This window comes from Magallana gigas, chromosome 5, assembly GCF_963853765.1.
Source record: "Magallana gigas chromosome 5, xbMagGiga1.1, whole genome shotgun sequence".
Taxonomy (NCBI): domain Eukaryota; kingdom Metazoa; phylum Mollusca; class Bivalvia; order Ostreida; family Ostreidae; genus Magallana; species Magallana gigas.
This window is the reverse complement of record NC_088857.1, coordinates 9,539,693-9,562,788: the sequence shown is the minus strand read 5'-3', so window position 1 is coordinate 9,562,788 and position 23,096 is coordinate 9,539,693. Positions and strand designations below refer to the sequence as shown.

The 23,096-nt window shown below is 32.5% G+C and overlaps 1 protein-coding gene across 1 annotated transcript; it reads left to right on the top strand.

Annotated features, from left to right (window-relative positions):
* Positions 1-4,845: 4,845 nt before the first annotated feature.
* Positions 4,846-11,800, top strand: LOC105342447 (ADP-ribosylation factor 6). Its single transcript, XM_011449393.4, has 5 exons — positions 4,846-5,046; positions 7,712-7,816; positions 8,412-8,515; positions 10,446-10,644; positions 11,223-11,800. The coding sequence occupies exons 2-5, from the start codon at positions 7,735-7,737 to the stop codon at positions 11,363-11,365; spliced, it is 528 nt and encodes a 175-aa protein (XP_011447695.1). The 5' UTR covers positions 4,846-5,046; positions 7,712-7,734; the 3' UTR covers positions 11,366-11,800.
* Positions 11,801-23,096: the final 11,296 nt, after the last annotated feature.

The following is a 23,096-nucleotide window of genomic DNA, read 5'->3' as shown; positions in this document are numbered from 1 at the left end:
GAATTTGACCAGGTGAGATAATTGCTTAATTGCTATAGTCTATATCACAGTTCCTGCGAGGGCAATTGACAATAATATAAATAAAACATATCTACTCGCAATTGAAATTTACAAGTATTTTATGTTACAATATAACTTGCATAAAAGCACATTTACATAATAATTGACATCCATATTCATAAATTTGATTTCAAACATCAATTTGGTCATGAACAATTTCATTATTTTTTTTAAACAAGAAAGATTATTGCAAAAGTGTTGAATATGTAGCGCGTTTGTTTAACTAACTGCCGATAAGAAGTACATGTACATGCTAAAAGTTTGAAGAGAATATCTTAATATTAAATTATTGCTTTTGCTGACATAAATGGAAGAAATGTGTCTAGTGAAAACGCTGCTAAATATTTTTCATTTATGTTGTGTTATATCTTGAATGATCGAAGAAAATAGACAAACTGTATGATAATATATAGGCAATTTTATATGCATGCTTCAAAAACTGTAAATATTATTTCACAAAACCTATCAAATGTATTCCCAATTCATGCATTTTTAACCTTTTTCAGTTTGAGGTACCCGTATATCGCATCAATATTATAATATTATTTTTGTCAGATTTTTTATGTATTTAACCTCCGATTTGAAAAACTAGAAAGTGACCCGCCATATACTAAAGCGGTGATGTCATAAGAACTACTGTCAAGGTCGCTACTTCAAACATTGAAATATTTTGTGAAAAAATCCGTTTTCTTTCATTATATTCTTTCTGTTGATACCAGACAATCAATTATAAACATGCGTTTTACATAATTTGCAACTCAATTGTAAAAAGAGACACGGAGTACCCCATATGACTGTCTATGTAGTTTTCCCCTTCATCATATAATTATCCATTGAATCAGCTTCCAATTGGCTTTGGACCATTTTTCCTAATTCATTTGGTTTTCAATTCATCTAATCTAATAATTATTTTTTATTACCTAAAACACAACAAAATATCTGTATCTTTCTTGTTTTATCGTTAAGGCACTGATAAAACACAGGTAAAAATCCAGGTATAATCTTTGACCGAAAGCAGACTATAATTGCTATCACAACACAATTCACACCTATTGTACTATACCCAATTATCAAATGTGTGCAAAACGGGAACACACCCCTTTTACATATATATATATATATATATATATATATATATATATATATATATATATATATATATATATATATATATATATATATATATATATATATATATATATATATAGACAGCCAATACCAGTGACTTTTTAGCAGGTTTGTACAAAATTTCCAAAAGACTCGTTGTTTTAGCCGTCAATTGATCATGCTTGTTTTATAAACATAAACCGCATAAAAATGATATATCAGTGGACTTGTTCGACGCTATATTTTATTCCAGAGCTTAAAAAACAATTTTTCTCCGTAAACCCGAGATAACACTTTTTTTAGCACTTTTTCAGTAATCATCTTTTGAAATCAGATCTTTGGAAAGGGTCTTTCAATCTTTCCGCAAAAAATTATGTACGTACACATATATAAATATTAATTTGTATAGATAATTTCCCTCTTTATACATGTACACTAATTAATAAAAACAGACAACTCGGTCTTGTCGTAGTACCACAATTCTGCTGGTTTTTAAAAATAAAAAAGAACTTTGAGGGTGCCAAAAAAAATATTTAAGTACGATTTCTGAAAACCTAGTCAGGTTTGCCAGTTTCATTTCCACTACTACGTTAACGTTTTAATTAGTTTTGTTTATGTAAACTAGGCGAAAACGCAGTGGCGAAGGAGGTATTCAGACTATCAGTTTAAAACTCTCAAAAGAATGCAGGCGTAGATTAGTTGACTTAATATATAAGAGTAATTATAAACGGTCGAGAAGAAGGTGATTTCTATGCATATACACATGAATATTTTCTATCCTTGTTTACATGCATAATCGTATGTTTCTATTTATTTGTGTACGTAAAGACACTTAAAGCAATATGAGCTGTATTTTTGTTTTTAGAATTTTACTTTACTGACAAAACCTGTTAGGATGATAAATCTGCATGTACATGAAACTTGGACTTTAATAATAAATAAAAATCGTTAATATTTGTCAGAAGAAAGAATTCTTTTCCAAGGAATATACAGCTGATCAATTTTCGTACAGGACGACATTTATTCAGTTTTGCTCCAAATAAAGCTTCAAAACGGTTTTCCCCACAAAAATTAACAATTAGAAGTTTTAAAACCAAGATTTTTTTGGTCATTTTTGTAGAAAATAACATTTTCTTTATAAAAAAATCTACATGGAAATTCCAGCTCATATTGCTTCAAGCTTACTGCTGGTGTTTGAAATAGATCTATGTCGAAACTGCTTTCGTATGCATCGTGCATCAATACATGTATACTAGCTGTGTACGTGTACGTAGAGGTTTCCCGGTCTGCCACCCCCCCACCCCCACCCCCCCCCCCCCCCAAAAAAAAAGAAAAAGAAAAAAAAAGATAAACTACTCAAAGAGGCCGATAAATCAACGGCATCACTAGTTTAATCTGAAGAAGTTTAGGGTTTTCATTTTCAAAGAATTTGTGAGAAAACAAGAATAGAATTCCTGAGTCCCCCGCCGGTCAAGCAGTATACTAGTATCGAGTCCATCGACCAATGCTGATTTTCGAACTTGACCAAAGTATTAGTGGTATAAACATTTGGTATAAATTTAATGAAAATCTGTCAAAATTTGTAGGCATGAGAGCGCTTACAAGGTCAATTTTTGGATAAAACGGAGTCATTATTGCGGTCAAAGTACCATAACTCCAACAAAAAGTATCGACCAATGCTGATTTTCGAACTTGACCAAGGTAATAGTGGTATAAACATTTGGTATAAATTTAGTGAAAATCCGTCAAAATTTGTAGGCATGAGAGCGCTTACAAGGTCAATTTTTGGATAAAACAGAGTCATTATTGCGGTCAAAGTACCATAACTCCAACAAAAAGTATCGACCAATGCTGATTTTCGAACTTGACCAAGGTAATAGTGGTATATACATTTGGTATAAATTTAATGAAAATCCGTCAAAATTTGTAGGCATGAGAGCGCTTACAAAAAAGTGTGACGGACGGACACACGGACGCACGGACACACGGACGCACAGACGCACGGACACACGGACGCACGGACACACGGACGCACGGACGGACGCCCGGCATTTCTATGTCCCCGCACCGCGTTGCGGCGGGGGACAATAAAGTATATGAATCCAAAACTAGCGCAAGTTTTTGCGCCCCGTAATTTGCAACATTTTGACAAGAAAGGAACTGTAGCTTAGGCTCAGACTCCCCAAAAATATACACCAACTAGATATTATACGTATTCAAAATATTAACCCCTAATTAAGAACCCATTGAAAAGTCACTTATTACAATTTTAAAAAATAAGGTGACATACAGTGTACACGCATATCACAGAAAAGTAATTTAACAAATCTTAGTTCCTGACATTACATAATTTTCTTATTCTATAGTCTGTTCCAAGATATTTATGCCGCACATTTTCTTAAAGTATTCCACATTTATAAATACATCTGGGTTCAAAAGAGTATGAAATAATCCCAATAGTTTCCCCTTTGAAACGCCCCCTCGAGTTAATCAGGTTTCAATACACTGCTAAAAAATACAAAGTGTACAGGTATTTTGCATTGCAGAAGAGATGAAAGTACCCGTTTGATAACGTTGAAAATTTTGCGAGGTATTCCAAGTGACTGATGGAGAAAATATGTCAACATTTCCCATTATAAATCTCAAAAAAAGAAATCCGTATTTCTTGTCCCTGTGAATTTTTTCGAGTGAAAAATGATAATGTGTCAATGAAGATACTTGGATATTTTCCTTTCCATCGATTACATGTACATGCATGTGTAATTTTATTAAAAATCGTCCAAAAAAGTGTTTGTTCAATACTGATTTTAAGCTAAAAATTTTGGAAATTTGTTTTTAATTCGATCATAATTAAAATATTTTTACTTTGGAAATGATAATTTCACATGTGCTTGTGGACAGGACCATGCTCTACCTTCCCCCTTATTTCAAGATTTTTCTATAATCTATTTTTATTTTTTATTCTTTTTTTTATAACGATAATAAATTATTAATTTATTATCGTTAACAACCCCTTATATACATGTTTGTATCCAGTCGAAAAATAACAGAAATATCACGCGACTCGGTGGCATTTGTTATTCACACTCTCTTTATAAAGGCTGTAAGGGGTTGTTAACGATAAAAAAAAATTAAATTATAGAAAAAAAAATAGAAAAGGGGGGAAGGGGTGATAGTGTACGATCTGTCCACAAGCACCTGCACCTGTGGATAATTTTATAAATGTCATGAAAGCCGCCGCACGGGGGGGGGGGGGAGGTGTAAAAATTATGAACATCGATATTACAGTACTAAATAGAGTAAGACAGCCTATGTTAGTCTTGTTCAGAAAATGCGATTGTTAAATAAGAAAAATATTAATCAATCAGGTCTGAAAGGGAAAATTTTAGGGGGAAAATGTTTCCCCTAAATCAAATGCATGTTTAAAATTCGCGCACATTTTAAACTTGAACATGAATCTCATACCATGTCGTCATAACGCGAGATTACAAAATTAATCCGCAAGCCGGCATATTTTCGAGTAATATACTATTCAAAGACACATGTTACCTTTTATTAAGACATTTTTCAGACAATATGTAAAATTATACACCACTTTGCTTTATATATATGGAAAAATAATCGTTATTTATGAAAATATTAGAACTATTTAGTGTCCGCCATTTTGCGGAATCGGTTAAGGTCACCGCCATAGCTTCAAAGATGCCGAGAAGTATGGATACAAGATGTAAATTACAATCGAATTCTACGTCTTCTTGTTTGATATAAATGGTCAAATCTGTTTTTATAACCAACATCAATTCGATTAAGATAAATTGGTGTGTTAAAGACCAACGGGGATTGTTTGGTTGTTCAAAAACCTGTCTGTTTATGTACTAGGTAGGTGTGCCTGTTTTTATAAACGTCGAATCTAACACCGCCCCTATTTTTGTGTTGTAATGTAAGAGAGTGGATATATGCGTTTTTCATCGCTTTGTGTGGCGTACCTTCTGTTTTACTTGTAGATCGTTAACTGAATAAGTTTATATTTCCCTTTTTCTAGCTCGTACACCTTCTAGTTTTGGCCTGCTAACAGGTTTTTGTTTCCTGTTTTATTGTAAACGCCTCGTCATAATTTCAAAATGTCCCATTAACTTTGATTATATTGTCAGGTTAGCACTGAAATGTTTTTTTAACTGTTATGATTAGATTCTGTATTATTGACATGTTATCATGCACTGATGTATCATATCTTTTGTAAAGTGTCCTCCTTATCTTGACTCGAAAAAGCCTGATTTATTTGTTTATATGTCAGTGGTAGTATGAATTGCTAAGTGTATGTCAAAGTTGTGTAGCACTCTTTCCTGAGCTACAGATTATTGCCACTGTTTTCATGTCAAGGTGTGCTGTACTGTTTTGCGTTTAAATTTATACCTGCATTTTCACGTCTATTTCTGATACTTGCATCCATTTTTTTCTCCATACCTTTTAATTTCTAATTAAAACATTTATGGAATCAAGGAGGAATTCACTTGTAAATCCCTTTTTTTTCAAACACTCCATGGCCCATCCTGATTAATAACCAAGAAGTGCCATTATGCTTTACTTGTATAATGTACTAATTTTAAAGAAGAGAATGACAAGTTATGATCAATATGATGTAATAATATGCTTTACAAGTTTTTTAGCTTAGGTACTATGTTATAATTTCAAGGGTGTTAACAAAATTAGATGTGTATTAGTCTATCCAGTAATTGAGTTGATCTTTTAGGCCTAACAAAAAAAATAGTTTGTTTCCGCTTTCATGCTGAAAAAAAGTAGGGTCGGTCGGAAATTTTTTAAAAATTTTTTCAAATATTTTTTTTTTCCTTTAATTTTGCAGTATCCATACATGCCGGTTAGATACTGACACTGCTGAATGGTATAAAATGAGAAATACTTTTAATATCATTCCTGACTATTAAGCTGGTCTTAAGAAAACACAAAAATGATATTATATTTCAGATACTTCCTCTGCCAACAATGAGAGCATTATTAAAATCTACAACACATGGAAACATACAGCCATTTTGAAACAAAATGTTTGAGTTACACTGATTTGAGAAGAGAAACTGCTTCAAGCGTTTTTGTGACCAAAATTTTTTGGAATTTTTTTTCCAAATCGGATAAAAACGAAAATAAACGATTTTCCATCAAAAATCCTTAAAAAAAGTTGAGTCGGGGGGTAAAAGCTAGGGCCGGTCAGCGGAAACAAACAATTTTTTTCTTAGGCCTTAGGCAGTTAGGTAAATTTATGTGTAACTGCTGTTGGAAATTGTGACTACACATTTCTCCATTTCAGTTTTGATTTTGCCTTTTTGTCATTTTATTACGACATGGGTAGAGACCAGTTTACTTTTTGTGTATTTTGTTGAAAACATTTTCTAACTCTGACATAATGTTCATTGATAGTATCAATAGGATTTCTGGCTTAAGTTTTTGGTTTAGTTACATGTACCTGATACATTCAATAATGAAAATTCATTTCCCTACTTTCATCTATTTATCAAAATCAACTTTTAACTTAAAAATGCAATATATTGGGTATGTGGAATGAAACAGTAAAAAAATGTGTAATCTGTAATGTTTACTCATTAGAACTGTAGTAAAGAGTGAATTTCAATTTCCAATAGGGGTTATGGCAATCGCAACATACTTTCATTACCCAATGTATAGCATGTATTTACAGCAAGAAGTTCGCCAACCATTAACAAATACTTTAGTTTAACAGCTACCTATAGGAGCTTTTGTCTTTCTTGTACTTGAACAGACTACCATCTATGTAACTTTAAGAGAATGATGTAATGTTCCTAATTCTTAAATCGCATATCAGTCTTGGGAGCATTTACATTAGATTTAAATTAGTACACATTAAAATATATTTTGATACTTGGATATATCTTTTTAACAGGTTTAAATAGTGATTGAATTATCTATAAACCTTTTTTTCACCTAGAAATCAATTTATTTTTTTTGAAAAAGTGCATTTGAACAACCCATGATCCAGTTTTCAAAATCCAAATTCCTTGTTGTAGAATTGCAACCATAATTGATAACTTGCTGAGTCATCATGTGTTCAAATTTAACCCATTTGTAGTCATTTAATACAAGAAAGGCAGTCTCAAATTGTAAACAATGTGTCTAGTCAGTACTGTTTTGTAGTAATGTCACCTAATTTGTACATTAGACTAGATTTACTACACAATATCTATTTATATAAAGAAAACAGCATCCCATCATTGATTATACGAAGGAAGCGTGTTGTTCTAATTTTAGAAATACCCTCAATGTCCTGTATGTTATAAATACTTATTACACATGTGCGTGTATTAGTGCTCATGTCAAATGCAGCAACCTGAACTATGTACAGTAATTATCCAGGTGTGAGAAATTCACATACCTTTAATGTTCCTTTAATTATCTTTTCTGCCTCCGAGCTAAAACAGCTTTGTGATAATTGTTGTCTTAACATCTGGGGGTTGTTCTAGTGATATATTTATGATATTGAAGCTGATTCTATTTTCAGATGCCAAACTCTGCTGAATCAAGATGGGGAAGCTACTTTCAAAGATATTTGGGAGCAAGGAGATGAGAATTTTGATGTTAGGGTTAGATGCAGCAGGAAAAACTAGTATCCTTTCTCTTGTGATGAAAACAAACCACAACTGTACTTGTTGACTTGTGGTCTATGTTTTACCTTGAGTCTTATACAACGGTGTGGTGAGAAAAATCAAAGTATTTCTAACAGAATGTGAAATATCTAGTATGTACATGTACCTGTATTCAAAATGTTCAATTGATTTTATTAGATTGTCAAGTTTGTGTGTCATACTACACCAGAAAGGATAATTTGAACTGAAATCAATAGCTGATAAAATTGCATTATTGATATCCCAGTATAAAGCAGCAAACTAAATGATTTTTTTTTTCAAGAGTTGTCAGCCTTACAAACTATGATAAGTATTATTACTTTTTCATCTTGGGAATTTTTTTTTCCATGAAAATATTCCTAAGTGGAGAATTCTGTAGACATTTGTATGTATATTAAAAGTGTGATTGTCTATTGGTTGCTCTCTGGGAGAATCTTACTGGTGAACAATGAATCATTTTGTAAAATGAGGAAAGAATTCATCGTATAAATTTTAACATTCTCTCTGGTATTTTCTACTTGAAATAATGTTGTAACCTGCGAGAGTTTCTAAGTTTGTAGCCTTAACACAGAATAGCTATACTTTACAAACTGAAGCTGGGCCAATCCGTGACCACCATACCAACTGTAGGATTCAATGTGGAGACAGTCACTTATAAAAATGTCAAATTTAGTGTGTGGGTAAGTAGAGAGTTGGACCTTATACACATAGTGTATATATATATATTTAACATACATATTCATACACACACACCCTTTCCCGTCACCTATCTCACACAGTATGAATCGTGTTTCTAAAAGGAAGTGTTATTTTGTACATTTTGATTGCTTAGTAAAATGAAGTGACCATAAATTACAGTGTTGGTTGTAAAATTGTTTCACTTCCAAGTAATTAACAATATTTCATTATTTCCTCTTCTCCACACCCTTGTTCCAGCTTACTATGTGTTTTACATTAAGATACTGTGTTCTTCAGTAGAGGGGAAATGAGTCATCGCATGAGTAGATATGTACATGTATTAATGGAATCTTCGTGTACTGTATGTCTAAGTACATAGGGGAGTAAAATGGTCAAAGTGTATATAGATACAGATTTACTTACTTCAGTGTTTATTTATTGTCAAGAGTGTTCACTCTAACTTCTGATTATATGCACATACACACTTGGTGAAATATTTCAGTGTGACTATTTACAATTGGAGAACTTTTAATCAATATGTCATGATTAGATTGTGTAACTGCTATTTATAGGATTTATAAAGTTTTGTTGAATAAGGCCTGTCTGGACATCCTCAGTGCCAGCTCAATAGATATTTCGCAATTAGCAGTATGATAATGAGATGGAAAAGCTATATACACTTGACCACAGTTTTAATTGTGTGTTTATGTTATGATAGGAATGCATGTGGTTATATTCCTGCATTGTGATTCAACATTTCCTTGACTCCTAGCAACATTAAGGGAAGTTGTTTAAGCGAGAAACAAAAGTAACATTCCATGATATGGTATAGGCTATGGTGTTTCCTGTTGGTCTCACTAAATCGTGTGATAGCTAACCAAGTGTCGTATTTCAGCAGGAACTTTTTGAGCTGGTCCTATTTTTATCCCTTAAATACAATGCTTTATATACAAAGCTCATTTTAATGAAAGCTGTTGAATTGGGGAAGTAAATTGGTTTAATTGAATAATTATGGATGTGTATGCTTTGTGTGTTTCAATATCATGCACATGAAGTGGACAACTTGAAGAGATGGTTTATTAGACAGTGGTTGAGGGCCAGAAGCAGTATAGGCAGTTAGGCAGTCAATAAATAGGAGATGAGTCTAGTCTCAAGGTCTAGGTGTGGCTTGACACAGATATTGATAGTCTTATTAAATACCTGAGGGAGATAGGGGGTGTCAATAGACAATACATTGTGGACAGATTCCATCAGGAATTAAATGCTAAGACTTGAAGTCCTGTTTGATACTCTAGAAGTCAGGTTGGTGTGTTTCTGACTTTCTCTTTAGTTTAGGAAAATAGATTTTCATATAGAGTAATCAGTATGCACATTCCAAGGTTTATTAAATTCTGTTTGTTTTGTTTTTTTAATACTATCAGCAACCTTTTCTAGTTACATTGGTTTTATAATTGTAATAAACAGAAATGGATTTCTGATTTATGGTGGCTTGAGATTCAGTGTTATCCATGTTATCTTATGATAGATATTTCATTCAACTGTTGTTGACTGTATAATTACTACATGTATATTGGTAAACACTGATTTCATGAATATGCAAACAGATTAAATCCCCTCATCATAAAAAGGTACATATCCAGTTACATTTATGACAGCGTAGCCAATAACCACTGTACACAGAATTATGTTGCCTTATGTTAATTAATCCCAATGGCATGCAGTTGTAAAAGATTTAACCCCATTTTGAATTTTCCCTAACAAAAAATTATGTTTAAAGATGTAAAACTTTATGATACCATCACGAATAAGTCATATTTCTAAATGGTCCTCTGATATAATGGACAAAGTGGGCCAAATCATCCAAGTATAAGATGAAGTAAGACAGATGTAATCATAAGGTATATTGATTATGGATTCCTTTTCTTTTTACAGGATGTAGGGGGGCAGGACAAGATTCGGCCGCTGTGGCGACACTACTACACGGGAACACAGGGCCTTATCTTTGTGGTGGACAGCGCGGACAGAGACAGAATCGACGAAGCGCGACAGGAACTACACCGTATCATTAACGACAGAGAGATGCGTGATGCCATCATTCTTGTGTTTGCTAATAAACAAGACTTACCAGATTGTAAGTATCAAAATAAAACTCTATTTCTAGATCACATCATGTAATGCTATGTTCAGCTAACTTCTTTCCTAGGACTAGGTATGAAATGAAAATAGTTACTTTAGGATTGCTTTCTATAGTTTAAATTAAAAAAAAACCCCACATCTTTTTTCAATTTATGATACTAGTAATTGTTATCCGTGCTATTCCCAAATCTCAGAGTAGAGGATATGAAGTTTAGAGGTGTTAAGTATTGTGATTTCCTTATATTATTTCTTATTGATTTAAAGTTGAAATACATCCTACATTTTCATAATTAATGACATGAGAGATAAATTTTCTCGTTTTTCATGTTACACATTTAAAATGAAAATCTTTCGGATATTTATTGTAACTTGCAGTCTAATTAATTTGTTATACAAGAAAAGGTGTCAGAAATGTTTAATGTTTTGGCAATATCAGTTTCAAAATGATCATCAATCAGTGTCTTTATCCTTGAACATGTATCTTAAACAAATTAAGGCCCATGGGCCTCTTGCTTTCCTAAACTATAGAAAAATGAAATTGATATGACGGATTTTTTCATTTTTACTTTACAGCAATGAAACCTCACGAAATTCAAGAGAAATTAAGTTTAACAAGACTAAGAGACAGAAACTGGTATGTTCAGCCAGCGTGTGCTACATCGGGAGATGGACTGTACGAAGGCTTGACGTGGTTAACGTCCAATCACAAATCTTGACCTGCTGATCATTCTTAAGTCTTTGTATAACCTATGTATGCATAAATTGATTCACTTTTTACAACTTGAGCAGTGTTAAAATCTGCAAGAAAGACAAACATTTAGTCAGAAAATATTGAAGAGGTCGCAGGAGCTTGGCCCCTGTTGACTTTAAAATGGAGATTCTGAGAGATGACAGAGGACAGAAGAAAGAATTTTAAGTGATCAATGGCATAGGACTTTTACTGTTTCAACACAGATCTGCAAATAAACCAGCTTCCAGGCCACAGAGTAACCAAACACTGATGTCCACATAATAGGGCAAATCAATTTTGTTTCCTTTGGTTTGATATTATTGCTGATTACTCTGCTGTTTTTCTAAACCTAAGTTCACAAGTACTGTATATACTACCGAGGTACCAAGTAATTCTTTGTGTTTTCCAATTTTTTTTAAAATAATAATCTTCTTGGTATAATCCAGAAATTAAAGGTAGTAGAGTAACTAATTAATTTTCGCTGTAGTGTGATTCTTGTGTAGTCTAAGTGATCTAACTATTAACCAGTAGGTAACTGACACAGGTGAGGCGTATGTATGCTCATTGATGTGTGTTTTATGTTGGAGAATTTTAGCTCGTGTAATGAAAGCTGTTTTTACAATCTTTTTTTCGACCTTTTATAATTGACATCAATCGTAGACTGTTGTTGAGTTTAAAGATTCAGCCATTATCATTTTGCTTTCCCTGTATTTTCCCCCCCTTTTTTCATGACCTCTTTCTCTATTCTGTGGTGCTTTTTTGTAATACATTGTATATTGCTTTGTGTCATTAACAGATTTCTGTCATGAAGCTTCATGTAGTCAGACTGTTTTGCCTATAATCAGCTCACTAACAGATTTGTATGGGACTGTTTGTGCTTGTTCTTATAATGAATGATTGTATTTTTATTTTGGATATTAGAATTAGCGGTGAACATTATTTATGTAAATTGCATGTATTCACAAGAGAAAAGAAATTGTTTTATCAGTGACTGCATTTTTCATTATATGGAGTAAATGGGAAATATTGTAATGTTTCCTGTTGAATTTAGCTACATTGTATGTTGAAAATATTTTTATTAGTATGATTGTAATTTTGATGGTAAGATTATTGAAAACTTGTCTTAGCAAGCACTTCAGAGTAATATGCTTAAATCGAAGCACCAAATACCCATAGGGTTTGAAAGCCTGATTTGTACATTGTTCGTCGTAGAAGTGAACATAAAAAGAAGCTCTTGTAACAACACATTCCAAGCTATGGTAATTTATTGGCTTTTTTCATTTTATAAAGTGGTTATTACATGGCTAGTATCAGGTGGTCTGAAACAAGACCTAGCTTGAGCTTATCTGAACAAGCACTGAATCACTATATGCATTGTACACTTAACTACAAATAGATGAATATATTACTTGAACTTGGTAACCATATGTTATCTTGCAGATGTTGGGTAGAAATACTTACCACGCTTTACAAATCCAAACAGAACTGTTTAATTTTGAGTTGTGGATGTACGTCATTTGCGGGAGTTGTTGCTCTTTGTCCATATGCACACTACACGTTACGCTGGTAACGAGACTGGGACTGGGGAATGCACTTGTCTGTGACTAAATTACACGTGTGTGTGTGAAGCTTGTTGCTAATCGTATATTGATATAGCTCTCCATCGTGCAATATTAACCTAGATCAAATATGTTTGGCCAAATTGATAACTTGTGAAGAAAAAAAGTGTTCATTCAATAAATGTACAAGCTGCAGGAATCGGAATCACGCTAACCCTACAAAATTGTAAACAAAAAGAAAACAGTTTGAAAATGATATCATTAAGGTATTTCCCCGTGTTGGTAGGTTGTATTCTGACATATAATTATGTATGGATGAAGGATGTAAAATTGAATTTGACATTTACTAATATTTCTTTTCCTGAAACTGTGAACATGCTGTTTTGTATTCATTATGTCTGGTGAATGATTTGACATTTTTTGTTGCTCTCATGCTGTGTACGAAATATGCCCCTATAATACCCTTGTTCAGTTACTGTCAAATTTTGTTTAAAATTAACTGCTATTTAATTCAAATGCAAAATTGTCTGGAAGTGGTTCATTTGCTACAGATGTTGATGATTTTATACCAGACAATAAAACATTGTTACTCTACCACTGGTGTTGGTTGATTAAATTTATGGGAAGGAGGCCAAACATCATCTAGTTTCCATCATACTTAAAGGGGCATGGTCACGATTTTGGTCAAAAGTTATTTTTCCAATTTTAATGTTTACAGTGCTTTACGAAGGCAATTTTAGTAGGCTACCAAAATTTGGATGTTGTTCGTTGAGTTAGCGAGTTACAGAGCTTAAAAATCTTTGCTTTGTAAACAAAACTTTTTATATTTGGAATTTTGAAGTGAAAATTCCAGTTGAAGACCTACAATGAATGTGTTCAACGTTAGGAACTGTTTATTTGTGCTTTAAATTAATATAAGGGCTGATAAGCGAGTTACAGAGCTTGAAATTCTTCGCTATGTTAATAAAGCGTTTGTTTACATTTTGAATGTTAAACTTAAAATTCCAGTGTTATACCTTAAACTAATGTGTTAAGCGTTAGGAACTGTTTATCAAATGTGCTTCAAATAAAAAAAAAAGACAAATAAGCTGGAAAAAGAATTTTTACTGGTATATTAAACCTATGTAAATAAAAACATGGCGCGAGCCTTGTTTACATGACAGAATTGTGAGCCCTGTATCTGGCTTATAACTCTACGAATGTCTCTCAAATTTCATTTCATCATTAGCAATGCTTTTCAAGAGCATAATAACATAAAATAGAATTTGGCCAAAATTGTGACCATGCCTCTTTAATCGCCATATTGTGGATGTTGTGTCATCAAAATTATCATAAGCCTTGATTTTCCTCTCTACAGAAAATGGGTTTGTAGTTTATCTCAGAATAGTTTTTTTTCTCTCCAACTGGATCCACCCTTATCAGAGATCTCTTTTTAAGTATCTAATATTCTTGAATGAAAAATTGGGCAATTTGAGGACCCATCTTTCAGATTACATATTTTAAAATGAAGAAATGTAATATTTTCCTCCTTGGGTCTGTGTTGTTTTACAACGAAACACCGATAAATAAATTTACAATCTTATTTTCATAAATCCGAAAAGAAATTTCAATTTCGTATAGGAAAACTACATGTTCAAATTAAATTCGGGCAAAAGTACTTTTTATTCCGAAGGAAATGCAATAACTGTAGAATTAAAAAAAAATCTCACGATTTTCAAAATATCTTGTAGGAAAAAGTATGACTTTTATAAATTTTTAAGTTAAAAAAATCTTTAAGAGACACTGCAACAGAAAAAAACCCAATATTTAAACCAAATCTTCTCACGAACTACAATACTACAATTTGTGAGATTACTATGCGAGCATTCTAAGATGTGTACAATCTAAATTGTTCAACCTGTGACCCTAGGCCAATACTAAGGCCCCAGGAAGAGTTCAAAATTCAAATATCCATGTGTAGGGAAAATGTTCTACTCAAGCGCTGCAAAGCTTCAGTTTTAGTATATATTTTAAAGGGTCACGATTTTGGTAAAAAAAATAATAAAATTCGATTTTAATGTTTGCAATGCTTCAGTAAGGTATTTTTAATAAGCAACCAAAATTTCAGTGTCATTTGATGAGTTTTAAGCGAATTACAAAGCTTACAATTCTTCGCTATGTAAACAAAGCGTTTGTTTACATTTTGAATGTTGAAGTGAAAATTCCAGTTTTATACCTAAAATGAATGTATTAATCGTTAGGATTTGTTTATTTATGCTTAAAATGAATGATAAAATTATTATTATTAAAAATCGTCCTTAATTCGATTAAAATTTTAATTATATATAGATATATGCATAGATGGCCAAGTGGTTAGAGCCCTGGCTGCTCCCTGCTAGGATCGCAGGTTTCATAGGTCGTGAGTTCAAGCCCCGGCCCTGGTGAAGCTCCAGTATAGTGAATTTTCATGTGCTGTATATTTTTCTTATATTGTATCAGCAATTTAAGTGTATTTTCAAAAAGATTATATAGGAGATTGCATATATTTTGCAGAAATATCTGGTAACGTATCCTAATTTTTTGCAAGAAAGCTTGTCAAAGTAATAGTGAATAAATAATAAATTCCTGGAAAAAAGTTATATAAAATTGAGGAACGTGTCGACTAACCTTAACAACTAAGAATTCCCTTTCCATAAGGATAATTTGTACCAAGTTTGGTTAAATTTGGCCTTGTGATTCTAGAGAAAATGTGAAAAATTTACGGGCGGACGACGGAGAACAGGTGATAAGAAAAGCTCATTTGAACCTTCGGTCAGGTGAGCTATAAAGGTTTAAAAATTTTATAATCAGGATCTAAATTGCTACATTTTGTGAGATAAGTATGGCATACATTCAAACGTTTTCAAAATGTGACACCCGGTTAAATACTGGGGCCCCAGGAGGGCTGCAAAGTTTAACATAAAATCATAAGTAAATAGTTTTAAAATCTTCTTAAAAGAAATACAATGCTATGTTTAGTGATTTTACGATGTAAATATCTTCTTATCAAGGTCACGTTTACATTTTTTCACTTTTTATGATTATATATAGTTTCATGTTCCAATTTTGTTATCTTTGATTCGTTGAGGCATAGAGTAATGAGATTGGTCAGTTGATGCATCTTCGATCATAAGATATGATGTCCAAACAAGGAGACTTCTTTTTATGTATTGTTTAATGTATTGTCAAATCTTGGACTTTTTGAGATTTTTTGTTTGTTGAACAATTTTTTATTAAGATTTTTACTAGTATTTAAAATTTCGAAAACGAACTATTATTCCGCTGGGCGATGTGACCCATGGGCTTCTTGTTACATCAAAGAGCAGATTTTCAAACTCAACAAAAGCCCCCTCCCCATTCCCCATTGTATAAATCACTGATAAACATGAGGATCAATTTTTTAAAAATTAGACTTGCATAACGTATCGAGCTTAGACAAACGGGTTTACAAATTAATTTTTATTAGATTGGTCAATTTAGGATCCAATGCAGATATAGATTTGCAATCGCAAAGAAACCCCACTTCCACTTACCACTCCCCATCACACTGTAAGCAAGGAAAATAAACCACCCATATAAAGAGTTGTCTATGAGCAACTCGATCTTGTCATGAAATGATTAAGATTGAAACAATCCGCGGAAACACTTCACCAATCCTCTCGGAAAAGGGAAACATTTAAACCAATTCCTGCTTGGAATGTGTGGAAAAGATTCTATAATTTTCCAAGTGGGTGTTATTGTGCATTTCATTTACAGAAAGCTGCAATGATGTGCCAGGCCATGTGCATAAAAAAGATCGACAAATATCATAATAGATCTTTTAAATACAACAACCATGGTCTCACTTGTAACCGGATGAGAAAGGACATTTTTGAAAAATTATTATATATGTATGCACAGCTATTTATGATAACAAAAGACCCCATGGTTTCATTTCCCATGCCCATGCTTTAAACTTACGCAAAAATTATCCCCCACTGTGGCTTAAATTCGCAATAATTTTTCAACATAAGTTTTCTGTATCTTGTATTGATAAAAAAATTAATAAACATGTTTATTAGGACAAACATTGAGCATCATGTGCAAAGTGACTACCTTATTAAAAATGACAAGATTAGTTAATTCTTAGATTTCATAGGCAAACTAGGAATATACATGTAGTAATTATTGCTTGAGGTTGACCATACATTGTGCTGCATCTCCTCCTTTGGTTTCTTGTGTCTATGTGCGACTACCTTTTGATTTTTCGCTGGTTTAAAATTCAATAAATGTATGTAGTGTTTTTCACCACTTTTCCTGGCCTCTATAAGCGATTTGATTTGGTTTTGAAATTTTTACACAAAAAATGTTAAGAGCACATTAAATTTTTTATTTTTATTACTTTATATAAACAAAAAATGGCAGAATGATATTATCCTTTCTCTTTGTTCAAAGTTTAAAAATGAAATAATTCATTTTCTGAAACGTCTCTGGCAGAAAAACCAAATTTGATGTCAACGAATGCAACTTAGCATATAGTGCGAACCACTTACGTACGCACACACGTGTTTCTGTGTACGTGTGAAACTCCCAAATTCGAAGTAAAGTGGTTTAGGGTAAAAATAGTTTTTGTTATACTGTAAAGTAAAAAGTGTGGAAATGAAAAAAAAAACCAACAACTACACAAGGATCACTTATATATACATGTATGTGTTCCGGTGTGCACAGGAAACTTTCCATCTTGAAAAGTGATTTAATTAGGGTGAAAAAAGTTGAAGCCAACCCGCAAAAATAAAAATTGAAACGATTTACAAATTTTATTCTTATCGGTGAAAGAAGATGGGTGAATAAGGCGTGTAAATTGCCCATATGAGGAATGGTTAGATACTGCCAAATTAAAATATCATTAAATCTTTTTAATTATAATAATTAAAAACAATGTATATGTAACGTAACATCGGTTTGTAACCCTTAAATACATGTATTTTAAATACTTGAAATAGGTTTATTAAAACTGGTGTATGTGTGTCAAAACCTCCAAATTGTGTCATTTTTATAACTTTAATGCCTTTTCTTTGATAGAGTGGGTCTGAGCTCCATATTTTTGTCATAGTCTTAATGCGGTTGAATGGAATTTAAACCGATTTTAATCAACAAAAATGTGGAGAGATGACTCACTATACTTCAAAAATGTCATTTTGTAGCCCAACAATTGAACGTTTAAGAAAATAAATGGAAGTCCGTAAATTTGTGGCCAACGTCTCATTTAGCATTTAAACAACGCAATTTGTTGTGAATGAAATGACTCAGTGGTTAGAGCACTAGACATTAGATAACTTTATAGAACTTGGGTTTTTATGTTGTGGGTTCGATACCACCAAAACTTTAGGATATTTTTTTTTCTCATCGTTTTTTTTTAAATATTTCAAACTAAATATAGTTAGAAATTACCCTTTTGTAAACTTGTATTATTAATAACATATTAAATATATTTAATTGAAAAAAAATGTTAAATTTGAAATTGTATTTTACGACTAAGCCAAATGGGCAGTTGCGCCATCTTATTCCCCACTCTTCTTTAGAAACGTTTATGTACTGGAAAAAGGGATCTTTTTCTGCTGATGACGTTTCGGAAAATGATTTAATTCATGTTTTTAACTTTTATCAAAGAGGCGGACCTGTTAAGATACCCTTCGTTTTTAGGAAACTGCAAAGTTGCTCCAAGATCGAGCATAAATTAAGCCTCGCAACATGATATACGCTCAGTGAAATGCTACATACATGTGTTCTGTCGGTACAAGGTCTCACAATATAAAATAAATATCCTCATGGAAATGTTGAGAAATTATGTGTTAAATGCAATTGCAAGTGATATATAAAATGAACTATTTGCGGAAGGAGGAAGGATTGAATTTGTTTTGGAATAGATGAATATGTATGTACGAGTAGGTACGTGATTAACTCAACTGATAATATATATATTGTTTTCACCCCATTTTCATTCACGAGAAAGAGCGGGAATAGTGACCACCTTTTCAAGATTATTCCCTTTGAAAGCTGATATCAAAATGTGCGAATTTCATGACAAAACTAAAGATACAATTTGTCTTTGGAGGTGGAACACATTTTGTCAACAACTGCAGATCGTCCTGTGGTATTTATGTCTTAGTAACTATCATTTTGCTCGGGGTACCGAAACGCCGTCGATAACTTTATCATCAAGTTTGGTGGCAAAGCACATTTTATTTATTGAATCTAGTAGAAGAGGTACTGATCATTCTGTTCCATTCGTTGACATTAAACAAGGTTTCGATATTGTACAGCACACACCAAATTTCATAAACCAAGTTGATGAACATAGAAATACACGGAATCGACACATCTTCTTTGTGACATCAGATACAAAAGCGACAACGGAGGATCTGAGGCAAGCCTTCCTTGACAAAATCGAGCAGCGTGCTGTCAAAGAGAGAAATACACACGATTTTATTGTGTACAAAATCTTGTTGAAAGAACTTCGGAGTCATGGCGTGGATGCTTTTGACTTGGATATTAAGTATGGCAATAAGAACTACACTATCAAAAACTGCAAGCAATCGGATTCAGGAACTTTTAACTTGGGCGCCAAAGTGAATTGGTCTACAAGGCGGTATGAAATAAACCACGTTGAAAAAGTAACATTACAGAATTTTAAGTCTTGTAAGGACTTCTCACTTCAGAACCCGCCCGGCACCTGTAGAACATAAGGAGAATTGTACAGCACATACTGTGACCCAGTCTTAGGTGGGGATGTAGAACCCGAAAAGGGTTTGAAACGAACAATCTTATTTGAGGCACATATCATATGAAAGTGTTAAATCAAATGTAGTTTATTGTTTTTGATTATATGGATTATTTAATTATTTTATTGGTGGCAGGGGTGGTTTTTTTTCTGGGGGGGGGGGGGGGGGGGAGAAGGAGGAGGGGTGTGTATGTGAACATTTACACTACATTTCTAATCTTCTTTCTTAAAACGTGATACTCAGGAACATTTGGTCGAAAGTTTAGGTCTGGTATTATGATCTATTTAACATAATGGGAAAATATATCTATACCTTGAATAGTTTTTATTGTTACCTTTGGGTTTACTATCAACTTAAAACGCCACATTATTATTATTATTATTATTATTTTTATTATTAATAACAAAATATGTTGGATATATACTTTAGGGTCATTGAGATGATTGAGCTGTACAGCGTTGTGTTGATAATCTGCAGATCAAGTTTTATAGCCAAGAGGTACATAGAATGAATATCATACAAATGCTAGAGACTACATGTAATAGATATCATACAAATGCTAGAGACTACATGTAATACATGTAATAGATATCATACAAATGCTAGAGACTACATGTAATACATATAATAAATATCATACAAATGCTAGAGACTACATGTAATACATATTATATTTATCATACAAATGCTAGAGACTACATGTAATACATGTAATAGATATCGTACAAATGCTAGAGACTACATGTAATACATATTATATTTATCATACAAATGCTAGAGACTACATGTAATACATGTAATAGATATCATACAAATGCTAGAGACTACATGTAATACAGATAATAGATATCATACAAATGCTGGAGACTACATGTAATAATGTATGATAAAAGACGTACTAGTATTTGTTGTTATTTTGTCGTGTAAAAATTGAAAAAAGCCTAAGTATATTTTATTATATATAGGTATTTCGTGTCCATACTGAAAATGATATAGAAATATGTTAAATGAGAGCGGACTCGAATAATCTCGAATTTAAGATTTAGAGCCCGTTTCACAAACCATGCTTAATTAGAGCTAAGTTAAATTAAACCGGTATCTTAGGAAAGATAAAGGCAGGTTAGTCGATGTTTTAGGAACAAACATTATATGGCAGCTAGCTATTTTATATAACATTGTCTGAAATAAGTTGTATGCACATTAAAGTTAAACATAAAATACTGTATAACATTTCAAGAACTTTTAGTTTTAATTCTTAAGTAGAAATTAGAACCACAAAAATATATACACACATTATTTTATTTAGTTCTTTGGTGTATACTTAATAATACTCTATTCTATGCCATTAAATGTCTTCATTTATTGTCGTGATTACTATGTGCATAGCGACAATACGCAAGGTACTGGTATTTGTACCCACTGACGCGCACTCAACAGTATTAAAAATACCTCCCTAACTAGAGAGAAGATATCTCGGAACTTGCGTTATTAGAACACAGGGGGCTCGGTTGTCAGACTCTGAAATTTATAACAATTTTAAAGTACTTCTTTTAAATGTACATATGATACACATTTTTTAAAACGACGTTAAAGGGCGATTTTAACGACGGATTTTATTTCGATACCATAGAACATATATTGAATGACCATTTATGTATATTTTTTATTCGGCAATATATTGTTATAACTTTCAGTGTCTGACAACCGAGTCCCTGTGTATTAGAATAGAATAAGAATTTATTCCCTTTTGCTCTCGTTTCTCCTATCAGCTGAGGTGCATTTGTTTGCGATTAAAAACGCTTTAACTTTAGGTCAATCATTACAAGAAAACACGCGCCAAAATTAAAGTAAGATAAAAAAAAATTCATCTTGCCTCCTTTAAATTCTACCTGTCACTGCATCATGCCATGCGAGTACTAAACTCCACTTAAGATACAACATAGAAAAAAAGTCGTAAAATTTGGATTCCTCAACTAAAAGCACATCTTTAATTCAGGAATTGTCATAGATTTGTATATCTTACCACATGTATATATGTATATAATATATGTTACAAAAAATTATGATGAATGCACTATCTTTCAAATAAAAAAGGTGCAGTGTTGAAAAAGAAATGCGAGTAAATGACGCATTTTTTAAAAATGTAATCGTGTGTGTATGTGAATTGACTAGTATACAATATTTCACTATATTTTAGACACCATGTCTATTTACACATTTTTTAAAGTCCAAGGGACTTCATTGGTCAAAATTTGCCGCGTTTCAAATATGCACAGCATAAAACATTTTAAAAAGCCTTGAATTTATCAAATGCAATGGTATATAACTTATATGTGTGACTGAAAATTGTTCCGTTTTAGACGACTAATTTTTGTGAGTAAGCCTTATAAAGACCTGTGTTGTTATAACAACCATACGACAAGGGCTGGTTCGCGGCAAGATATATTCGCGACGACGATGATCTCGCGAACATCGCGAATATTTCTCGCTCGCGAATAAAAGTTGGTTTAAAGTAAATAAAAGTACCCTACGGCCTCCTATGGTTATTCACCAAAATACAGGAAACTTAAAAAATCTAAAGCTTTCATAACCTTTCTGATCACAATTTTTAATTTTAAATGCATGAACAATGAACTCAAAGAAGGTAAGGAAAAAGAGAGGAACGGGGGTCCTCGACAGTCAGCAAGTTTGATAAGCAACCTCAATAAAAAAAATATCAATGAATTAAAAAGAAAAGGAAATGGGAATGATTGGAATGGACTTGAAATATGTTAAAAACAAATAAACAAGATCACGATAGGAACTTTATCTTCCGATCCACTGATTCTACGCGTTATAAAATTGAATATACTACATGAACAGTGTAGGAACGGAAGTGTACGGTTTTGGTAGCGCTGTTTGTCGAAGCGAATAAACACTGCAATCATTCGAAGATTTTAATCAAATGATTTGATAAATAAATGTAAAAAAAGAAAACTTCCTTAACAATTCAATACGTTATAGTAATAAACTGGCACAAGTTTAAAAAGATGTTTTCCTTTTGCTACATGATTTTCAATGAACATTTTGACAATCAATATCCAAAGTCACAGTCAAAATTGAAATGATTATTATGTACAAAATACAATCATAACGACTGAACAGAGGACATATAGAGGTAGATATATTCCTTTAAGGTGCATGGTCACATATTTGGTCAAAACTTTTTAGAAAGAAATTTAAGTGTTTTTTGTTGAGTTATGAGCGAGTTTCAGGGCTTGAAATTCTTCGATATGTAAACAAAGCGTTTGTTTACATTTTGAGTATTAAACTTAAAAATCCAGTTTTAAACCTTAAACGAATGAGTTAAACGTTATAGTAACTGTTTATCTAATGTGCT

What these genes read in the sequence shown, in the direction of transcription:
- LOC105342447 (XM_011449393.4), top strand. Translation starts at nt 7,735, where the DNA reads ATGGGGAAGCTACTTTCAAAGATATTTGGGAGCAAGGAGATGAGAATT. An exon ending in AGATGCAGCAGGAAAAACTA is followed by an intron (nt 7,817 to 8,411) that starts GTATCCTTTCTC and finishes AACACAGAATAG; the next exon opens with CTATACTTTACAAACTGAAG. An exon ending in TAAACAAGACTTACCAGATT is followed by an intron (nt 10,645 to 11,222) that starts GTAAGTATCAAA and finishes TTTACTTTACAG; the next exon opens with CAATGAAACCTCACGAAATT.